Here is an 18,171-nt window from a genome sequence, read left to right on the forward strand (position 1 = left end):
GCATATGTCAGTCAGTATGTAGGCAAAACATTATCTGTTAAACCAGAGCCTGTGTGCCAACAGGAGAAACCATTAGTATCATCTATAATTATCACTGTCATATTATTAATCGTGCTGGTCACTCCATCCGTTTCCAAAGCAAATGTCATGAGCTATTCATGTTATGTCATGTAAAAATGAGGGCCAAGTACCACTATAAAAATAAATCCATCTACATTTTAACCAGGTCTCCATGCTCCCTAAGTTTGGTTGTATTGTCTTTGCTAATGTGATTTCTTATTTCACACAGCATCTTTGACATTTACCTTCATGACAGTTCTTTGCCATGACGATACTGATATCTGCCTTTTACCAAAATGATTAAGGTCAAGTGACTTAAAAAGGATTTCTATTTTAGACACGTTGTCACACGAAAGAAGCTTTAACATTTAGTTTACGTCACTGATGTTCTTTTTCATCTTTTGATATACGTATTTGTGGGTCTCTTTGCTGTCTCTTTGTGAAGAGATTTTGAAAACTATCTTTAGTACAGTACATGTACTGTAAATCGAGGACCTTGTCAAGCTGAAGGGATCATTGTGTTCCTTAAACATCGTGACAAGCCACCAAAATAGATCTCTGGATTTCATTCACTGCTGGTCTAAAAATATTTAGTTTGCTTTGGAAGCTGCAAAATGAACAAAGAGAGCCACTAATGTGATTTTCCAGCCTACTCTCCTTCCCGTGTGGGCCGACCAGGTGTTGAGTTAACGTTAATGTGTTACACTCCCATCCTTCGATAAATCCTGAATAGCTGCTAAGAGAGCAGCGAGAGAATACACACACCCCCTCCCCATGTATGCACATTACCATTGTTAGAGAAAACACATGGTTTTAATTGGTTTTAATCTGAGGTTCTATTGTTTTAAGCAAAAGGGTTTAATGAACGGGCTTGTGACGTACCGCTTGGCTCCTCCTGTGCCTTAACTTGAAACATGTGTGTGGCCTCCAGCTCTCTGTCCAGAATCCTCAGGGTGGACAGCTGACCTGTGAACGGGTGGATACTGATCGGACAGTCCTTGTCTAAAATGGAGTAACTAAACGGAGAGAGAGAGAGAGAGACAGCAAGATGTCAGTAAAACAGCCATTGTTCAGGATCAGTAATGTTTTTCTTCTTTTTAGAAAAGTCTTACTGTATGTTCTTGTTTGCTTGGTCTGGGTCTCTGGCTGTGATTGTTCCTATGTTGTTCACAATACGTTCCTCAGACACTTTGAAAGTGTAGATGGGCTGCGAGAAAACCGGTGGCTCGTCTACATCCAACACCTTGATGTTAACCTGTTCATTTATAATCATTCATAGCAGTTGAGATATATTTTGTATTTTTGCAATGCTTTCTTAAATATGTAATCTGTTGCATTAACATCTAGTTTATTGTCTTTCAAGTTCATATCTATCAAATAGTGAGTTAAAACAATGGTGATTGAGCATATGACCCACTGATGAAAAAGCCTGTATTTGCTGCTTTGCCAAATTGTACTATACAACTACATTTATGGCCTCTAGAAACGGTAGATTACAGCTTTAAGACTTGATCTGTCACTGACTGTATCCCACTAAAAACGTCCTGGTAGACCTGCTGATTAAGTGCCTGGGACAGTTGAATGCTGGGACTTAGACAGCCCCAGTTTCCAAATCAGTGACTTTGAAGTTGAGTTTACATGTGTAAGTGGAAACTTGGAAATTACTTTAATAACAGATCTTATGAGTAACACTATTTCCTTCCAGCACTGTACACCCAGTATCTGCCATTATTAATAAGCTAAACTTGGGTGATAACATCCTGGAGGACGGCTTGATATTTACCTGGGCTGTCTTCACGGCAGTGGCCGCGTTGTCGGCGGGAAGGTGCAGGTTTTCTTTCACCTGGACAGTGAAAGTGTAGCTGCTCTTTGTCTCGTAGTCCAGAGCCTGGGGATCCCACAGAGAGGTGAATGGGGATTCAGTCCACAACATGTCAAATATATTTGTACTACTTAGCTCAGGATTTGATTAATATTTAGCATAGACGACCTGTAGCGAAGGGTAGGATTTCTCTTACCTATACGCATAGCTATTGTTTTAGTATTGTATTACTGCTGTCAAATGATCGGTGTGTTGCGTTGCAGTCTGAAATATTTAAAACAGGCCATGTAATGGTACGATGCAAATGTAGTTGTTTCCCAAAGGATTTCAAACTTGATGACACAGCTAACCTGTGTGCTTAATTACTACCTCTCATTGGCATGCATCTCATATATTGATACTATTTGATTCAGCTAGAAACCACTTCCCCTTATTAACTAACTTAAATGTCTAACTTTGTATTGAAACCCTTTCATGTCACTGGTTGTCCACCAATTATGTTACATATTCAAATTCATCCTTGGAACAGTATTGTTCCACGTATATTTATCCTGTTTTCAGACTGTGGACAGATTGTATGCACTTATTTTATTTTAATTTGTTGCTGTGCTCCTATCTTCACCCTCAGTGCATTTACACCTGTGTCTGCTCACAAAGTCGATACCAGGTGCAAAAAGGTTTTAGAGATGTCACAACTCAGCTGAACATATCTGTATAAGCTCTTACTCTGGGTTTTAGAAAAACAGAAATAAACTACTTTCCCACCTGTGTTGAACATGTTACCATCCATCGAAATACCTAATTCCTTTCACTTTTTCAACATCTGCACAAACTGAGACTTGCACAGTGTTACGGATGCACCCACACATGTCATCAAATATATAGCAGCAAGCAGCTCTTACTGTCACATTTCTGCTGGAATGATCATTTCTTTGCCATGTATTAGAAATAGCCCAGTGTTCAGTTTTTTTTTCTTTTTCTGGTGGGCTGTTTTATCCGTGAATGGGACACCACAGGTAGACTTATTCTTGTTAAGCTGTTTACACATGCCTTTGATACCCTGCGACTGAGTATACCTGTTACCATGAATAATCCAGTTAACAGAATAAGACTTAGCCGCAGCAGTGTGTCCGATAGCCGGCTTACTCTGTACATGTTAAAACAGCCGGTGAGAAAGATGAGAGGGGCTGCAGAGCTGGAGGCGAGCTGAGTAGAGAGAAGATTGCGGCGCGATTCGATTCCAGGCCAGCCTGGGTACAAGCTATTACCGAGCTCATTTCATTAGAATACATTTTCAACTCTCTGGTGTCCTAAATACTTTATCTGAAGCGCACAATCCAGTGAAGTAAACCGGCGAGACTTCATGCGAGCACAAATAGCTCTCCTAACCAGAAAGAGGCCAAGACTTTTTGGTTTGAATTATACATCATTGTACTGCAAAATATTACACATTTGAAATTGCAATTTTAGTTTTTTTAGGTAGGCCTAAACGGTGGCCATGTGCAACTTGTAGGAAGTCATAACAAAAAAAATCACATTTGAAATCAGTTTACTTGAAGCCTTGTACTGATCCTTATGCTCAGCTCACAAATGTGTATAATTATGCAATGGCATGTAAATCTATTTTTGTCTTCCTTATAACACTCTGATTGAAAGCATTGACTAAATATCTGAAACATCAAATGCACATCAAACCATCACTCATTGTATTTGGACATGAGGTCATCATCAGTTTTGGGGGCTACATATTTCAAGTGTGTATTTAAGTGACTTTTTAAACCACTTTCTTCATTTTTTGGATTAACCCTTGTTTTTCTTGGGGAACTTCTGCAGTTGCCATGGTGTACGTGGAGAGAGTGTGGAGTAGCTCAACACATTTTAGAGATGTGGCAAACTTGAAAACAAAATGGGCGGGATAATAAACTATATTCTTTATATTCTCAAATCTGACAGTTTTACACCTTCTTTTTTGCACTGGATTTTGAATATTCCACAGGGCAGTTCCAGTGCAGTCTGCGCGCATTTCTGCCTTTGCTCGTCCTTTGTGGATAGGGTGCTATTTTTTTCTGTCATTTGCACCGTTTTAGTGGCCGCAAAAGGGGCGCAATCCTGTAGTGGATGGCCCATATGTCTTCAGATATTCCCTGTTAATTGGTTGCAACATGGTCCTCCTACCTGTTTGAGCATGAGGTTGCCGTCCTTGTTGGGGCTGAGATCAACATTAAAAAATTTGCCGTGGTCATTTAGGATGTCAAAGGTCGGTTGTTTGTTCTGAATCTGATCTCTGTCCTCCAACTCCAGGGTGCCTATCTTCTCATTCAACTTGTGGTCCTCTGGAACATGCAGTTCATATGTCTCTGCACACAAAGACAACAGACATCAACTTTTATGCTGTGTGTGTGTGTGTGTGTGTGTGTGTGTGCGCGTGTGTGTGTGTGTGTGTGTGTGTGTGTGTGTGTGTGTGTGTGTGTGTGTGTGTGTGTGTGTGTGTGTGTGTGTGTGTGTGTGTGTGTGTGTGTGTGTGTGTGTGTGTGTGTGTGTGTGTGTGTGTGTGTGTATACAGTATAGGTCACAGTAAACATGTAAGTAGTGTGAGTATTTAACTGGCATTATGGCTCCAGAGGAGGAAGTTCTAAGATAGTTCTTAATCTTTACCATAGATTTTCATATTACTTATACACAATGTGTTCCTTACTTCGGGTGAAAGAAGCTATGTTGTCGTTGATGTCGTTGATGGTGATGGTGACAGAGGTGGTGGCCGTGCTGCCTTGGGCCAATCCTCTCATGTCCTGAGCTTTAACCACCACCACATACTGACTCTTGGTTTCCCGGTCCAGACTGTTTATCTTGCAGCTGATCTCACCTGCAGAGAGACGGTGAGGGAGGCGGACAGATGGAAAGGGTGTCAACTCTGAGGTCAGCTCTGACTCATAGTCAAGTAAAAATAGCTTGTACATTTACACCTCCCATACATAATCCTTTTAAAGGGGAAAAGTGCAATGCAGGATAAAAATCATGTTGGATTTGAGTGCAGCGAGCCTACCTGTTTCGCTGTTGATTTGGAAGGCAGACAGGTCGTGGGTCAAAGAGTACCTGAGGTCTCCGTTAGCAGTGGTGGAGTCATCAGCATCAGTTGCCCTCACCTCAGCTACTTTAGTTCCTATATGAAGAACATGAATGAAAAAAAAAACATCCATTAGACGTCATGCTACAGTGGTTTGCAAAAATGTCCAAACTAATTGTCTTTCACTGAACATCATGGCTGTTTAACTGATTAATTTAGTCTGATTATGTGCAAAGATTGTGTTATTTATGTCAACAACGTCTGTTTCTTCACAGAAAGGTGTGCTAATGATTCTGACCGGCGTGTGACATTTTTTCTTGTTTAATTTTCAAGAAATGTTTCACAGTTTCGGTTATTTTTAATAAAAAGTATCACTGGATGTTGAATGTCAAATAAACACGTTGTCCTGCAAGAATTTGTTTTATTTTCCATTGTTTGCACATTGTCAACAGCATGTAATTTTTTGTTATTTTTTTGTGTTATTTAAAAGAGTGTGGCTTGGTTGGATCACATTGATGCAACTTATAAAGCCTATTAAAACAATGGTCCACATCAACTAAAATGATTTTAGGACACTGAAGGATTGCGAGCATGCCCGCTCACTCACGTAAACACAAAACGAGGGCAAACTGCGCCCAGATGCCAAACTTTGTGGCCGTGTTAGCGGCAGTATATACTGTACTTAGTGCTAATTCCTTGGTGGACACTGTGCTAAAACAGAGCATATTGCGGGCGCTATTTTGCTGCAATTCGTGTAGCTATAAGCTTGTGGAATCCATTCTTATTGGATGTGGCCCATGTATGTAGTATAAGGCAACTTTTTAACCTACTTCAAACAGATGATATTTTTTTCAAAAAGAAACGTTTGACAGTGACCTTACTCACCTATGGTGGACCTCTCCATGATGGATCCGTTATATGTGTTGGGGAAAACAGGGCTGTTGTCGTTTATATCCGTCACATGGACAACAAAATCTCCACCCTCCTCAATCATCTTGTTGTTCCCATCATACATGAAGGCTTTCAAATTGTATGAGCTCTTCTCCTCTCTGTCCAAAGATCTGGTGACAAACAGGTCTCCTTTACGATCCACCATGAAGATGCTGTTTGCTCCTTCACCTTCTATTTTGAAGCTTATCACCTCCACCTTCTTGTTCGAGTTGAGCTGTCAAATAAAACAATAAATAAAAATTAGCTGGTTAACACGTTAATGACCAAGATTCTTGGCATGCTGCTATCAAACTGAATGAAAGTGGAAAAAGAATACACATTTGCCTTCCCCTTCAGACAGCCAATTAAAAATAAAATAAACCAGAAACATAAGCAGGAGTGTTTTCAGATTGTTTTTAAGGGGTGAGTTTTGGAGTGAATGAAGACAAAATGCTGATTTCAACCCATACCGCTCCGATCTTGTAGGGATTGGGCGCAGGTTTCTCCTCTTCCACATAGAGAAAGTTCCAGATCCACTCTCTCTTCCGCCTGGTCACAGGGTGAGTTTCCTTCCTCACAATCTCGGCCGGGCCTTGCTCCGTCACACGAAGTCCAGAATATTCACCAACAGCGAGAGAGAAGGACAAGACCATAGTGGTCAAAAGCCCCATAGTCCACAGCTGGAGGCAGGCCATCATCTAGGGGGAAAGAAAAGGGTAAAAGAGGGAATAAAGTGAGAGAAGGAAGAGGCAAGCACAGAGCAAGTGATGTGACGAAGCAGAGAGGAATATTGAGGGAGAGGAAATGAGTGGAAGAGAGAGGGAGCAGAAGAGAAGAGAGAGGAGCTCACATTAAGACCCCACTTATCAGCCGTGGACAGACCCCTTGGCTGTGCCAGGGTGAGACTCAGAGTGAAGGCCAAGGACTCGCTGTCCCCTTACAGTCCGCCTGCTGAGCTCGAGGTCTAGCTATCACTTAGGACCAGGGCTCTTAAACCTTTTCAGCCTGGGACCCAAATGAAACATTTAGCCTCTTCATCAAGGGACCCGGGCTGAGGCATATCACTACTGTGGTCGTATGGGGATCTATTAAACATAGGCCTGTGACCCATTTTAGGTCCTGACCCACTGGTGAAGCATGAGAGAGAGATGGAGAGAGAGAGAGAGAGAGAGAGAGAGAAAGAGAGACATATATAAACAGACAGAAGGACAGAGATGGAGAGAGGGGCTGACACCAAAACCACTTAGGATGTCTGTCTTAATCAGCCATTAGAAAGGCCAATTTCCATGAAGAGACTGTTTGACATTTGGAATATCTTATTTGTATTTTTCTCCCCTCTTTAGTACAGCACATCAAAGTGTGTCGGTACAAAACAACGAGGGCTTTGTTGTTGAAACCAGTTCTTGGAATGTAGGGTTATAAGAGAAGGATGGGTCACTTTTGCACATCAATGTTAAAGTCAAATGCGTTCACTTTCATCAGCAATTTGTTGAAACCAAATTTTGCCTCCTGATTTTTTTTTAAAGACAGCTGCAATTGTACGACAAGGGCACTATACCACAGAGGAGTCAGGCAAATCAAACGCATGCCGTCGTTCGGAATTAAGAGTTGGATCAGGCTTAACCTTTCCAGACATGTAATACAATGTCATTTGGCAACAGCCTGCACTGTAATGGAAGATGAAAAAACAAAGCAAATAAGCACACAATCCTAATAGATTACTTCATAACATGAACAGCATCATTCTATTGTTCACCTTGAGAACGTTGAGATGGATTTATAAGATGAATTTAAACTCAAGTGCATTTTGTCTTCTCAGCTTTACATATATCAACACAGTTACAGTATGCTTTTCCAGGCGGGAAAACCACAATGTTCGAGAGATAAAAAAATTTAATAAAAAAAGGTATCGGACCAATACATTGTTTGACATGATGAATTCACTAGACTGTATCACCAATGTTCACAAGGAACATACATGACTGTGTAATGGTGTTTAACTTTCTTCCACCTTTTCCAAACACATGTCGCTATCTCCAGCTCTATCCATCTAACACAGGCATTCAGAATTGATTCCACTTTCATATTCAGCTCCGGATTTACAAGACCTTCACAGGCCCATAAGTGAGGTTAGTTTAGCATTTGTGTCATTTCTAACTAGAGTTCAAATACCAACCTTTCTGGTGGCGCTATGGAAGTAAATCTGCATAGTCACTTGGGATTCATCCTCTGGAGAATATGCATTGTCTGTACAAATAGCAGGGCAATCCACTAAGTACAGTAGTTGTTGAGGTTTTCCAGTCAGAACCAAATTGGTGGATCCACTCACTAACACACTGACAAAAATAACAGTGTTTTTAAGTTGAATCTGACTTTTAGGAAGTGTTCTCCTTTTATTAATGACGATTGACTGTTGAGCCTATCTCACTGCCTTACTTCTAAAAGGAGAATTTCTACCATCAATGGTGTGTGTAACATCATGAACATAATTGCCGTGGTGAGCACCGACAAACAATTCACAAACGTATCTGTCTTGTCCAAAACAGACTCCACTGTCCTGAGCCAATGGCAACAAATCATAAAATTAAAGCGGAATTTTGATGGAATCCCATTTGATATTTAAACCAAACTGCCACCTCCTCTGAATTGTGACTTTCGACTGATTACGAGTTGGAAGACGTTTCACTGACTTGCATCACTTGCTCCTGCCTGCCAGCCATTTAAGCGCTCTTTAACCAAAATAATATCTATCAGGCACACAAACACTAGAAGTCTTGTGAACCTGAGTGTTTCCTCACATATATTCTTACTGTCTCACCATATGTGTCTGTCTGCCCCATGGTTACTGTCTAACTCCCCCCCCCCCCCCCCACTGGGCCCTATCTAGTAAAGCAGAAATGCCAGGGAAATAATCTTCAAAACATTTGAGACTTTATGTGCTCAAGTAGATATTCTCAACGCAGCCCTGTGCCATCCCAGTAGACAGATTAGTGCGTTTTATTGTCTTCCAGCCATTAGCGGCAGAGAGGGAGAGAGAGAGAGAGATTACGATGAGGGGATTATACCAGCACAAAGTCTTCTCCCTCTAATGGCCTAATCTCATATTCTACTGACCTCCCCTGACCTCTTCACACGGCTCCCCAACAAATCAGCTCAAACACTCAACAGTGTGTTTGGCCATTAGTTCACATCCTTTTGTTTGGGTTTTATTTTTCCTCTTGTCCTTCTTATTTGTTTAGTTTCTTTCATGACTAAATAGATTACATATATTTTTTAAGAAAATTGCATTATCTTTTATTGCAATTTACTGAATGGAAGTGTGAGTGCTTAAAACAATACATGTTTATTTCCGATTGTGGACCCAATATCTGAAAGTCATGACAACCAAATCAAAACGTAGTGCCAATTACACATTTCTTTTGTGTTCTAATACCTTAGTATCACTTGCTTATATCTCTTTCTTACTTGATCAATGTATTGCCCGTTAACTTCTAATGCATTTGGCATCCCTTTGTTTTCCAATCTTATATGTATAGACGGGTAACAAATTAAAAGAAATACGAACATAAAGTGTGTGAGTAAGGTATTGAGCAACCAGAACATTTTCGATGCATCTTGGCATTGATTCTCCAATACTGTAGAACTCTAATGGAGTCCTCCAAAACATATTCCCTCATTTGGTGTTTTGATGATGGTGGACAGCCCTGTCTCACATGATGGACCAAAATCTCCCATAGGTGTTCAATTAACTGCAAAGGCCATAGCATGTGATTCACATCATTCTCATACTCATCCATTCGTGCCCAATGGATAGGGGGAATGTGTTTCAGAAAGATACCACTCATTTCAGAATAGAGATGTTTCATCATAGGATCAAAGGTGATAACTCAGAACAACATTGTTATGATTTGCAGTGACACTTCCCTCTAGTGCAAGGCGACAAGTGGACTCAAACCATGCCAGCAAAATGCCCCTCAGAGAAAAATAGAGCCACTGATTCTCTCAGTGTAGGGGGCAAGCATACAGGCCTGTACCATTCTCTTGGTGTACTCCAGACATGCACTCACGCAGAACACGAATAATCATCTGACTGTTACTTTGTTTTTCAGCATCTCTGTAGACCACTGCTTATGGTCTCTGCACCACTGAACTCTCTATTGTGCATTCACCTTTGTATTGAGGAGACTCTGCCCAGCAGCCCTGCTGTTATATTCCCCTATATGTAACTGTTGACTAACTTTTCCTGTTCTTGTTTTTTTTATTCTTACAAATTGCACTCATGCTTCACTGTCATCAAATGTGCGCTGTCGATCACACTTCCTGCATTTTCAACTGACGTCTTTCCCATATATCTAAATGGTGATGTCACTTAGTCTCTGTTTCTATTAAAACAACAGCCAGTTGCGCATTCTTTGTGAATGAAGCTCTTGCCATCCGTGCCCGATGACAATCTCCAGAGTCACTTTCCTCTCCCGATCTTGATACATAATCCGAATAAACTGGGCCTTTGCAGTATTTTCATAAATGCCACATGCCATTCCACTCATTTATTCGGGTTTTTCCTTTGATTTGTCACCACTCTGTACTTCATTATTTCCCCATTTAATAAACGGTAGGGTGGCAAGCACTAGGTGATAGATGTCCCATTCTCTGTGCGTCCCACCCTACCATCAACTGGAGTGTTAACCATAAGAACAGCAGGAAAACTAGGATAAAAAAAAAAGGAAACAGGCAATCAAACTAGTTTTTTTCTTGCTTTTAACTTTGATTTAACTTGTATCATACGTCTAAAATATAAAATTGTTCATGAATAAAACTCATAAATCTTTTTCTTTAAAAGTGCTAACTGGTGGCCGCCAGCTGGAAGGGGGGGAGAAAAGAGGGTAAAATGTTTATTACAATGTTTTGTTTTGTGAATTTGAAATAAAAAACCATTGTTCACAAAAAAAGTGCTAACTGGTGGGGTCTTTCATTTGACTGTCTTTGGTCTCTTAATAATACCCTGACTTCTTCAAAAGGCAATATCTATAACGATCATTTCTTTCTTCTTGCTTTTGACATCAGTTGTGTATGTGTTCTTATAGTTTAGTTTTAAGCTCTCAAGTTGCTGATTTAATTTTTTAACATTAGGCCCCATTATAGAAGTTAATCCAGAACTGAGCTAACATGGCTTCTTCAAATGTTCCACTCTTTGTTAATCCTTATCACACAAACACTTCACAGTGAGACATGGCTACTGTTTAAGACCAAACATGTTTCCCGACAGTGTCCTTCTCTTCACCCTGCTTAGCTTTTACCGTGCGTCACCACATATCCTTCCTCTCAACATGTTCTGGACAAACAAAGCCATCTCACCCGGTTTTGTACATGTTTGTTCTCATGCAGTGATTTGAAAAAAAACATAGGCCTGCAGATACAAGTCTTTAAATTACTTTCAAGGGAAAGAAAATCAAATGTGTAAATTGTAGCAATATTATTTGTCAAATAATCTCAAATTAGCCTTGTGTTTGCTTCGAGAAGAGTGTATTAAAAATACATAAACATGTGTTAAGCAAACCACGCAGTAAAAACTCTATTAAGCTTTACATTCTCAAATGGAAATTTGATATTTTATCAACAATATCAAGAAACGCTTGCGATGCAGCTGGCTATTCTTCGCCATCATACATAATATCTCTCTTACACATATACAATAACATCATTTGAATTGGTTCTACACACACACGAACACACACAGTGATGACAAATCCATTGGGGACATTTTCCCTAAAAGGGCATTTTTCTAAAAGATTTCCTCAGTAGGCAGCATCTTACTCCACCCCTTTTATCAGCAACAGGAAGTGTAAACACAATGCCTTGTGGGAAATGCCGTTGGGTGAGTTAATGAGGGGTCATCATTAGTGAGCAGACACACCCTTCCTGGTATTCTGCTGCTGCTGACTGCACGTCTGTCTTTCTTTTTAGTCTGCTGTCTCACTTTATGTATGTCTCGGACACATGCAGTAGGTCCAAGTCTCCTAAATTGTGTCTTTCTCTTCCTCGCACTTGTCCTCCTTTTAATTTGTGTCTCTTTTCTCGCTCGTTCTTGCTATTTCTACACCTCTAGACTTAGAGGTAGACATCTCTAGTTGAATCTCTGAAGGTGAAAACTGCATCTCACTTTTCACACAATCTATTTCTGTCTCCTGTCTATCATTCCTTCTTTTTTTGTTGTTGCTTTTCTCACCTTTTTCATCTTCACCTCTCTTCTTTTCATCCCTGTCTCTCTCTCTCTCTTTCTCTCTCTTTCTCTCTCTCTCTCTCTCTCTCTCTCTCTCTCTCTCTAGCTCACCTTTAAAGTAGATTCAGCATCAAACAAGATGGTGGGGTGGATATAAACAACACTACAACCAGTTTCACCAATCTTGTTAGTCACAATTAAACTCTGGTTTAAATCCAGTACTGTGACTTTCAAATCAGTAGAGGGAACAGACTGATATAAGTGACAGGGGTATTGAGTATGATGGAAATGATGGAAATAAAGTTTAGATTCTTTATACATTTGTTTATATCATATCAATTTTAGTACTTCTTACTCCCTCTCAACTGTGAGCATTATTTATGGCAGCATTTATCAAAGGTATCTCTCAGAGGTATGAAGACAAAAAACAACATCCAGGAATATCTATAATTACATCTGTACATTGTCTGCAGGCAAGGGAGTGTGCGTGTGAGTGTGACGAGCGAGCAGAGATACAGTTGTCATTCTCTGCAATGTTTTGTGACTGGCAGGCAGACAGGTCTGACCTAGTTTCAATCAACCAAAGGCTAAAGCACAGAGACGAGTCAACAAGACTTCATAATCCCGGCAGTTGCTGAAGGGTTTTTGAAGTTTTTCTGCCTGTTGATGTCAGTGTTGGGTTCTATAGACATAAATCACTTTTCGGCACTGTCCTTAATGATTAAATGTTTTAATTGTGTGTATGTTGATCATTGTGTATACTGGTTTATGGTATCTCCTATTCCACTGCATTACACAGATTAATTTAAATAAAAAGGACACACATACAGTATTTTCTCTGCTCCACATTGAGCTCCCCAGAGGATGAACCATTAAAGGAAATGTTTGAACTGCCTTTGATATACCAAAATCTCAACCTTTTTAACGGAGAGAGCTATTGGCTGGATTGACATTCTGATGGCTATTCATGGTCCCTCGAAGATTAAACCTGTGGGCTTTAGTAATCATCACATGAGATTTTCTCTAGAGTCAAGCACAACCCTTACATGAACAAAAAAAAACATGATTTTTTTCGTTTTTCCTGTCTAACCCTTCCTTATGAAAATATCAGCCCCTATGTACACTACAGCAGCTTTGGTCTTTAGCCCCGTTTAACTCTATGCAGAGGAAACATACCACACAATAAACAGAGAGCTGCGCCGCAGATTTTTGTTGGGATCCTGCCCAACTTTTGGCCGTTGCAGCGCAAATTAATGCACTTTCAATTCTTATTACATGAATATCTGTCTCAAAAATAATGCCTTGACACAGTTTGGCTTACCATAGTCTGATTTTGACTATCCTAAAAAACTGGAGTTTATTTACTTGTGTGATTCAACATCCTCAAATATGTGGTGTTTGACTGCTGGATATACTGTAGTGTGTGTCTGTTGAGAATGGATTAAGACAGGTTTAATCACAGAGCAGCTTCTAACAATCTGTCTGCCAGCAAGCCACACCAGGGAACTAAACTACACACACACACTCACACACACACACACACACACACTCTCACTCTCTCTCTCTCTCTCTCTCTCTCTCTCTCTCTCTCTCTCTCTCTCTCGTTCTGTCCTCGCTGCAAGTGTCATGACACAGACTGTATTCACACTGATGATTGGTGTTCTTGCAGTTTCCAGTTAATTGTATTTTCTTAGACAATCGGACCAATCACATGTTTTAAAGTGAACCAGGATGATGACGGTCGGCCAGCATTAAAACTGACAGTAATGACAGACAGTCATCTGGAAAAAAATTTAAGGCAGAACATGTTGTCCACATTGCTTTTGCCACAGCTGTCAGCCCCTGTCGCTGCTGAAGGCGAAATTTAAAACTACAGCACCGCCACTGAAAATGTTTATGGAGGCCAACTATGAGGGATTAAGATATCCCTTTCCACATACAATATACTGAATGATCTGATCATATAATTCATGTTTATAATGAAATATATTCTATTCAGTTTATTGAAGAAGGGAACAGTATAAACAGTATTAAAACACATGATCATACATGGGTTAAAAATGCCAGAATTATAAGTTATTACAAGGAATGCTGATTATTGTCCTTTGGTTAAAGCCTGACATAGGTATAGTTTTCAAGACCATTCACTAAATTTTCCATTCCTAATTTTCCATAGTTTGTCAATTATCTTCTTTTTTTTTTTGCATTTGTAGGTTTCATGTAAAATCTCCGATATGCTTCACCCATATACATTTGTTGTATGATTGTACATTCCTTTAGATACATTATCTGGGGATATGAGGGTAGATTCTCATTTCATAATATTGATAAAGGAAACCAAAACTTGTTCAAATAAAAGTATGGTGTTTTCTGTAAAATGCAGAATACAGGTCAGCCAACAAAAATAAAACCCTAACTGGGTCTTTCACTTGTAATCAGCGACTTCGGCTGAGCTAACATAGCCACAGCTGGACGGCTTGTCAACCACTCTGACATATATCTGAATGAATGAATGAATGGCTCTAATCACAAATCTTGTGTGTTTGTGTGTATGCGTGTGTGTGTGTGTGTGTGTGTGTGTGTGTGTGTGTGTGTGTGTGTGTGTGTGTGTGTGTGTGTGTATTAGTGTGTGTGTGTGTGTGTGTGTGTGTGTGTGTGTGTGTGTGTGTGTGTGTGTGTGTGTGTGTGTGTGTGTGTGTGTGTGTGTGTGTGTGTGTGTGTGTGTGTGTGTGTGTGTGTGTATTAGTGTGTGTGTCTGGGGTGAAGTCTCCCAGATGGCACCCAAAGGATTTTCGATCTCCAGGAATTAGACCACTGGGTTTACTTGCATCAACGGCTTTCGATGTAACAACCAAATCAAATCACCTCTGTCACTCAGGGGCAGGGCCATGGAACCAGATCCACAGAGAAAATCCATCACTGCACAGTCACTATTCTCACATCCACAGGGGGTTGACTACATGAAAACATTTAACCGTCTTATGGAATCCAGGACAACTATACCACCAACTACAGCATCAGGAATTATCTGAATAATTTGTCTACTGATTGCAGGGCTGGTTGTTTTCGATCCCCGCCTCCTACTACATGTCGACGTGCCCCTAGGCAAGACACTGAACCCCAAATTGCTCCCGACGGGTTAGCTTGCACCCTGCGTAATAGCTGCTTTGAGCTGAATGCGAGGCAAACAATGTATACGCTATATAACCAAGCTTTTTTTCGTTAGGTGTTATTTTGTCTACTTTGTAGACAGTTTAGGAGTGAGACATTTAAACAAATGTGTATAGAGAGCAGGGAAGTATTGGAGCAGCTAAAATAACACCACACAATTGACAAGACTTAAGAAAATATAAAACAGTTTCATCAATGCTTTAAAAGCCACACCAACTTCAAGTTGACAGTTGAAGGAAGAAAAGAAAATCCTCCTTGTGGATTTAGTTTGCTTTTACATTCTTTTTCTACTCTGTCCACAGATCATCCTGTATCATCTTAATGGACCCAGCCGTCTGTCTTCGGAATGACAGTCAAGCCTCCAGGGTGGGGAACTGCGCTCAATTACAGCATTCAAATCTACACCGAGCTGTCTGAGGTCATTGGCATAACATATGTGAACGATGACGGTGCACGACAGGCTGTCCTTTAACGGCGTTAGAAGCATCATTTAAAGTCATTTCTGTACCTTCTTCTTGACAGTTTCAACAGTGTTCATGAGTGTTTCACCCTTACCTGGGGTGACTGGGAAAGTAGCCAGAAGGGTTTTTTAAAGGATCTGGGTTACATGTTCTGGCTTTGCTGCTGTACACTGATTTGAAATCAGAAGGAAATTTACATTCACATTCACATTTCCTGAAAATGGAAGCTCTGGATGTATTTATCTGTTTTTTTTTTCGGTTCTGCTTTAGTTTAACACCTACTCGCATACTGTATGCGATCATACTTGTTATCTACGTACATGCAAACACATAACACACCTGTGAATCCCTATTTTGCCAGCACGAAGGTAGGTAAAGCAAACTTACCACACACAGACAGGTAGTTCAAGCCAGCAGAATCTTTGTTTGTCTTTATTGTTGCACAAAATGAAGCCAAAAAGCGTCACGGTGCTCTATTGCTCACTCAAATTGGATTCCACTACACTTTAGTTGTGGCAGGCTGTGGTTGAAATTAGAGGCTGGAAGGTGGTCGTATGCTCAACGGGGAGTAAAATCCACCCCCGGGTTCAACTATGTCTTTTCCTCGCGCTCTTGAAAGAGTGCAGCAGGTGCTGTTGTATAGGCAGGGATTTCTCGCTCTCTCTCTCCGCTTGATTTTCACCAGGTTTGTGTACAAATCCTTTTTCGGGACTGTTGAGCAGATGATAGGATAAGTCTGCGATGATGAAAGTGTGGGTGCGGATGCCTCTGGAATGAAGATGAATCCCACAGTTGGATTTTTCCAAGACAAACCTACAAAGAGTGCAACAACGTAGGAATAATAAAAAAATTAAAAATTAAAAAATCTGAGCTCAGTCAGCAGGGAATCGCTGAGATATCACTCTGTTGTGGAAATGTCAGGCACCTCTTCCTCTGTCGAACAGGTTAAAAACCCCAGTCGTTCCAGATGTAAAGTCTGTCACCCAATGATGTCTTTGTCCCCCTGTTGTCCCCCTCCTTCTTGAGGTTTTTCCTCAGAAGTCCAACAGGTTTTTCAGTCTCTCTTGCTCTTTTTTACCCTGTCGCCTCTGATGTGGTTTTTCTCATCCAGCGGCCGCAAGTGTTGAAACACAGCTGTCTGACCCACAGTCCCCTCTCTCTCTCTCTCTCTCTCTCTCTCTCTCTCTCATACAGGTCACTGCCCACTTCCTCTTCCTGTTATTGTGGTCAGTCTTCTTCACTGGTGCTCCCTGCTACCGCTCCTTTTCCTGTCCTGGAGGGGGAAACAGAGAGAGAGAGAGATCGAGGTACAGAGGGGTTTGGGTTTTGGTGTGAAAAAAAAAGCACAAGGCAGAGAGGGAGCGCATATGTCAAAACAGCTCAAAGACGCTCGGAGAGGCAGAGAAAGCAGCCGGCTCATGTTCATGAAACAGATGGAGTGAGTGTGTGAGGGGAGAACGAGGGAAGGGAGGGTGATGGAGAGTAAGGTGAGAGAGGCGTTTACTTTTCAGTCCTTCTCAGAGAAAGAGAGAGAGAGAAAGAGTGTGGGGGGGAGATTTATTATTCATGTGTGTGAGATAAGGATTAAGTTAAACAGGTTATTGGGGATTATCCTTAGAGATTTCCCCACATGAGGCTATAGTAAATATTTCAGAGGGCTGACTTTGGCGCGTGTGTGTGTATGTGTGTGAGTGTATCTGACAGAGAGATCTTGTCTAAGCCGGTAAATGAGATGAGTCGGACGCCGCGCTACACACACACACACACACACACACACACACTGCATCTATATTCCCCCCTCTTCTGCTCCTCAAGGGGGGGCGAGAGTCGGTCGTCGGTAATTGGACAGGAAAGCCGGCTGTGTGTTTTTACATTAAACCTCTCCTGTGGCAACAGCAGTCATGTCTTTCTTTTTCCCTTCCATCCCTCCCTCCCTCTCTCCTGTGTCTACTCACTCCCTCATGTTTGTTCGCTCTCCTGTTATTTGCAGTTTCAGTTCCACACTTCATACAATATTTTTATTACAGCTGGGAGAAGTGATGCCTAACATCAACGTGACAAAAAGAAAATCAACATTTACTATCCTCGTCCCATTTTGCAGTAGCTGTGCATGTAAAGTTTCTGACTTTCAGATTCATGGTGTTATACAAAAGGTATTTTTAGCTGTTTGTTGTAAATGCCATTAAAATGGTTTCTGAAATGCAGTGACAATGTTTCATGAATTCCTCCGCTGTCTCTGGAATGCATTGCTTTCTTTTTGTCTTCCGTTTGATGTTTTTTATTCCGTTTTTTTCGCTTTGTTTCCCCTAGTGAGCTACACTTTGTATAAGTTCTGTCTTCTTTTTGACGAGTAACTAACGTCTTCAACTTCAGAGAACATCTTTCACTCACTTCACCCTTCCTCTGTCTGAAAGTGTCTTTGCATATACTCTGCGTGTGTTTA

At 40.9% G+C, this 18,171-nt stretch overlaps 1 protein-coding gene across 1 annotated transcript in view; it reads right to left on the minus strand.

Moving 5' to 3' along the window:
- Positions 1 to 16,952, minus strand: part of cdh5 (cadherin 5) — a 33,015-nt gene extending 16,063 nt beyond the window's left edge. The window contains exons 1-9 of the mRNA XM_080036898.1: positions 16,116 to 16,952; positions 6,347 to 6,574; positions 5,832 to 6,111; positions 4,926 to 5,042; positions 4,578 to 4,745; positions 4,058 to 4,239; positions 1,844 to 1,948; positions 1,173 to 1,315; positions 943 to 1,076 (exon numbers count right to left, since the gene is read on the minus strand). Of these exons, the coding sequence (XP_079893024.1) occupies positions 943 to 1,076; positions 1,173 to 1,315; positions 1,844 to 1,948; positions 4,058 to 4,239; positions 4,578 to 4,745; positions 4,926 to 5,042; positions 5,832 to 6,111; positions 6,347 to 6,574 (1,357 nt within the window). The 5' untranslated portion in view covers positions 16,116 to 16,952. The remainder of the gene's footprint in view (positions 1 to 942; positions 1,077 to 1,172; positions 1,316 to 1,843; positions 1,949 to 4,057; positions 4,240 to 4,577; positions 4,746 to 4,925; positions 5,043 to 5,831; positions 6,112 to 6,346; positions 6,575 to 16,115) is intronic.
- Positions 16,953 to 18,171: the final 1,219 nt, after the last annotated feature.

The sequence above is a fragment of the Ammodytes marinus genome, assembly GCF_949987685.1.
Source record: "Ammodytes marinus genome assembly, chromosome: 11".
In the NCBI taxonomy this organism is placed as follows: domain Eukaryota; kingdom Metazoa; phylum Chordata; class Actinopteri; order Uranoscopiformes; family Ammodytidae; genus Ammodytes; species Ammodytes marinus.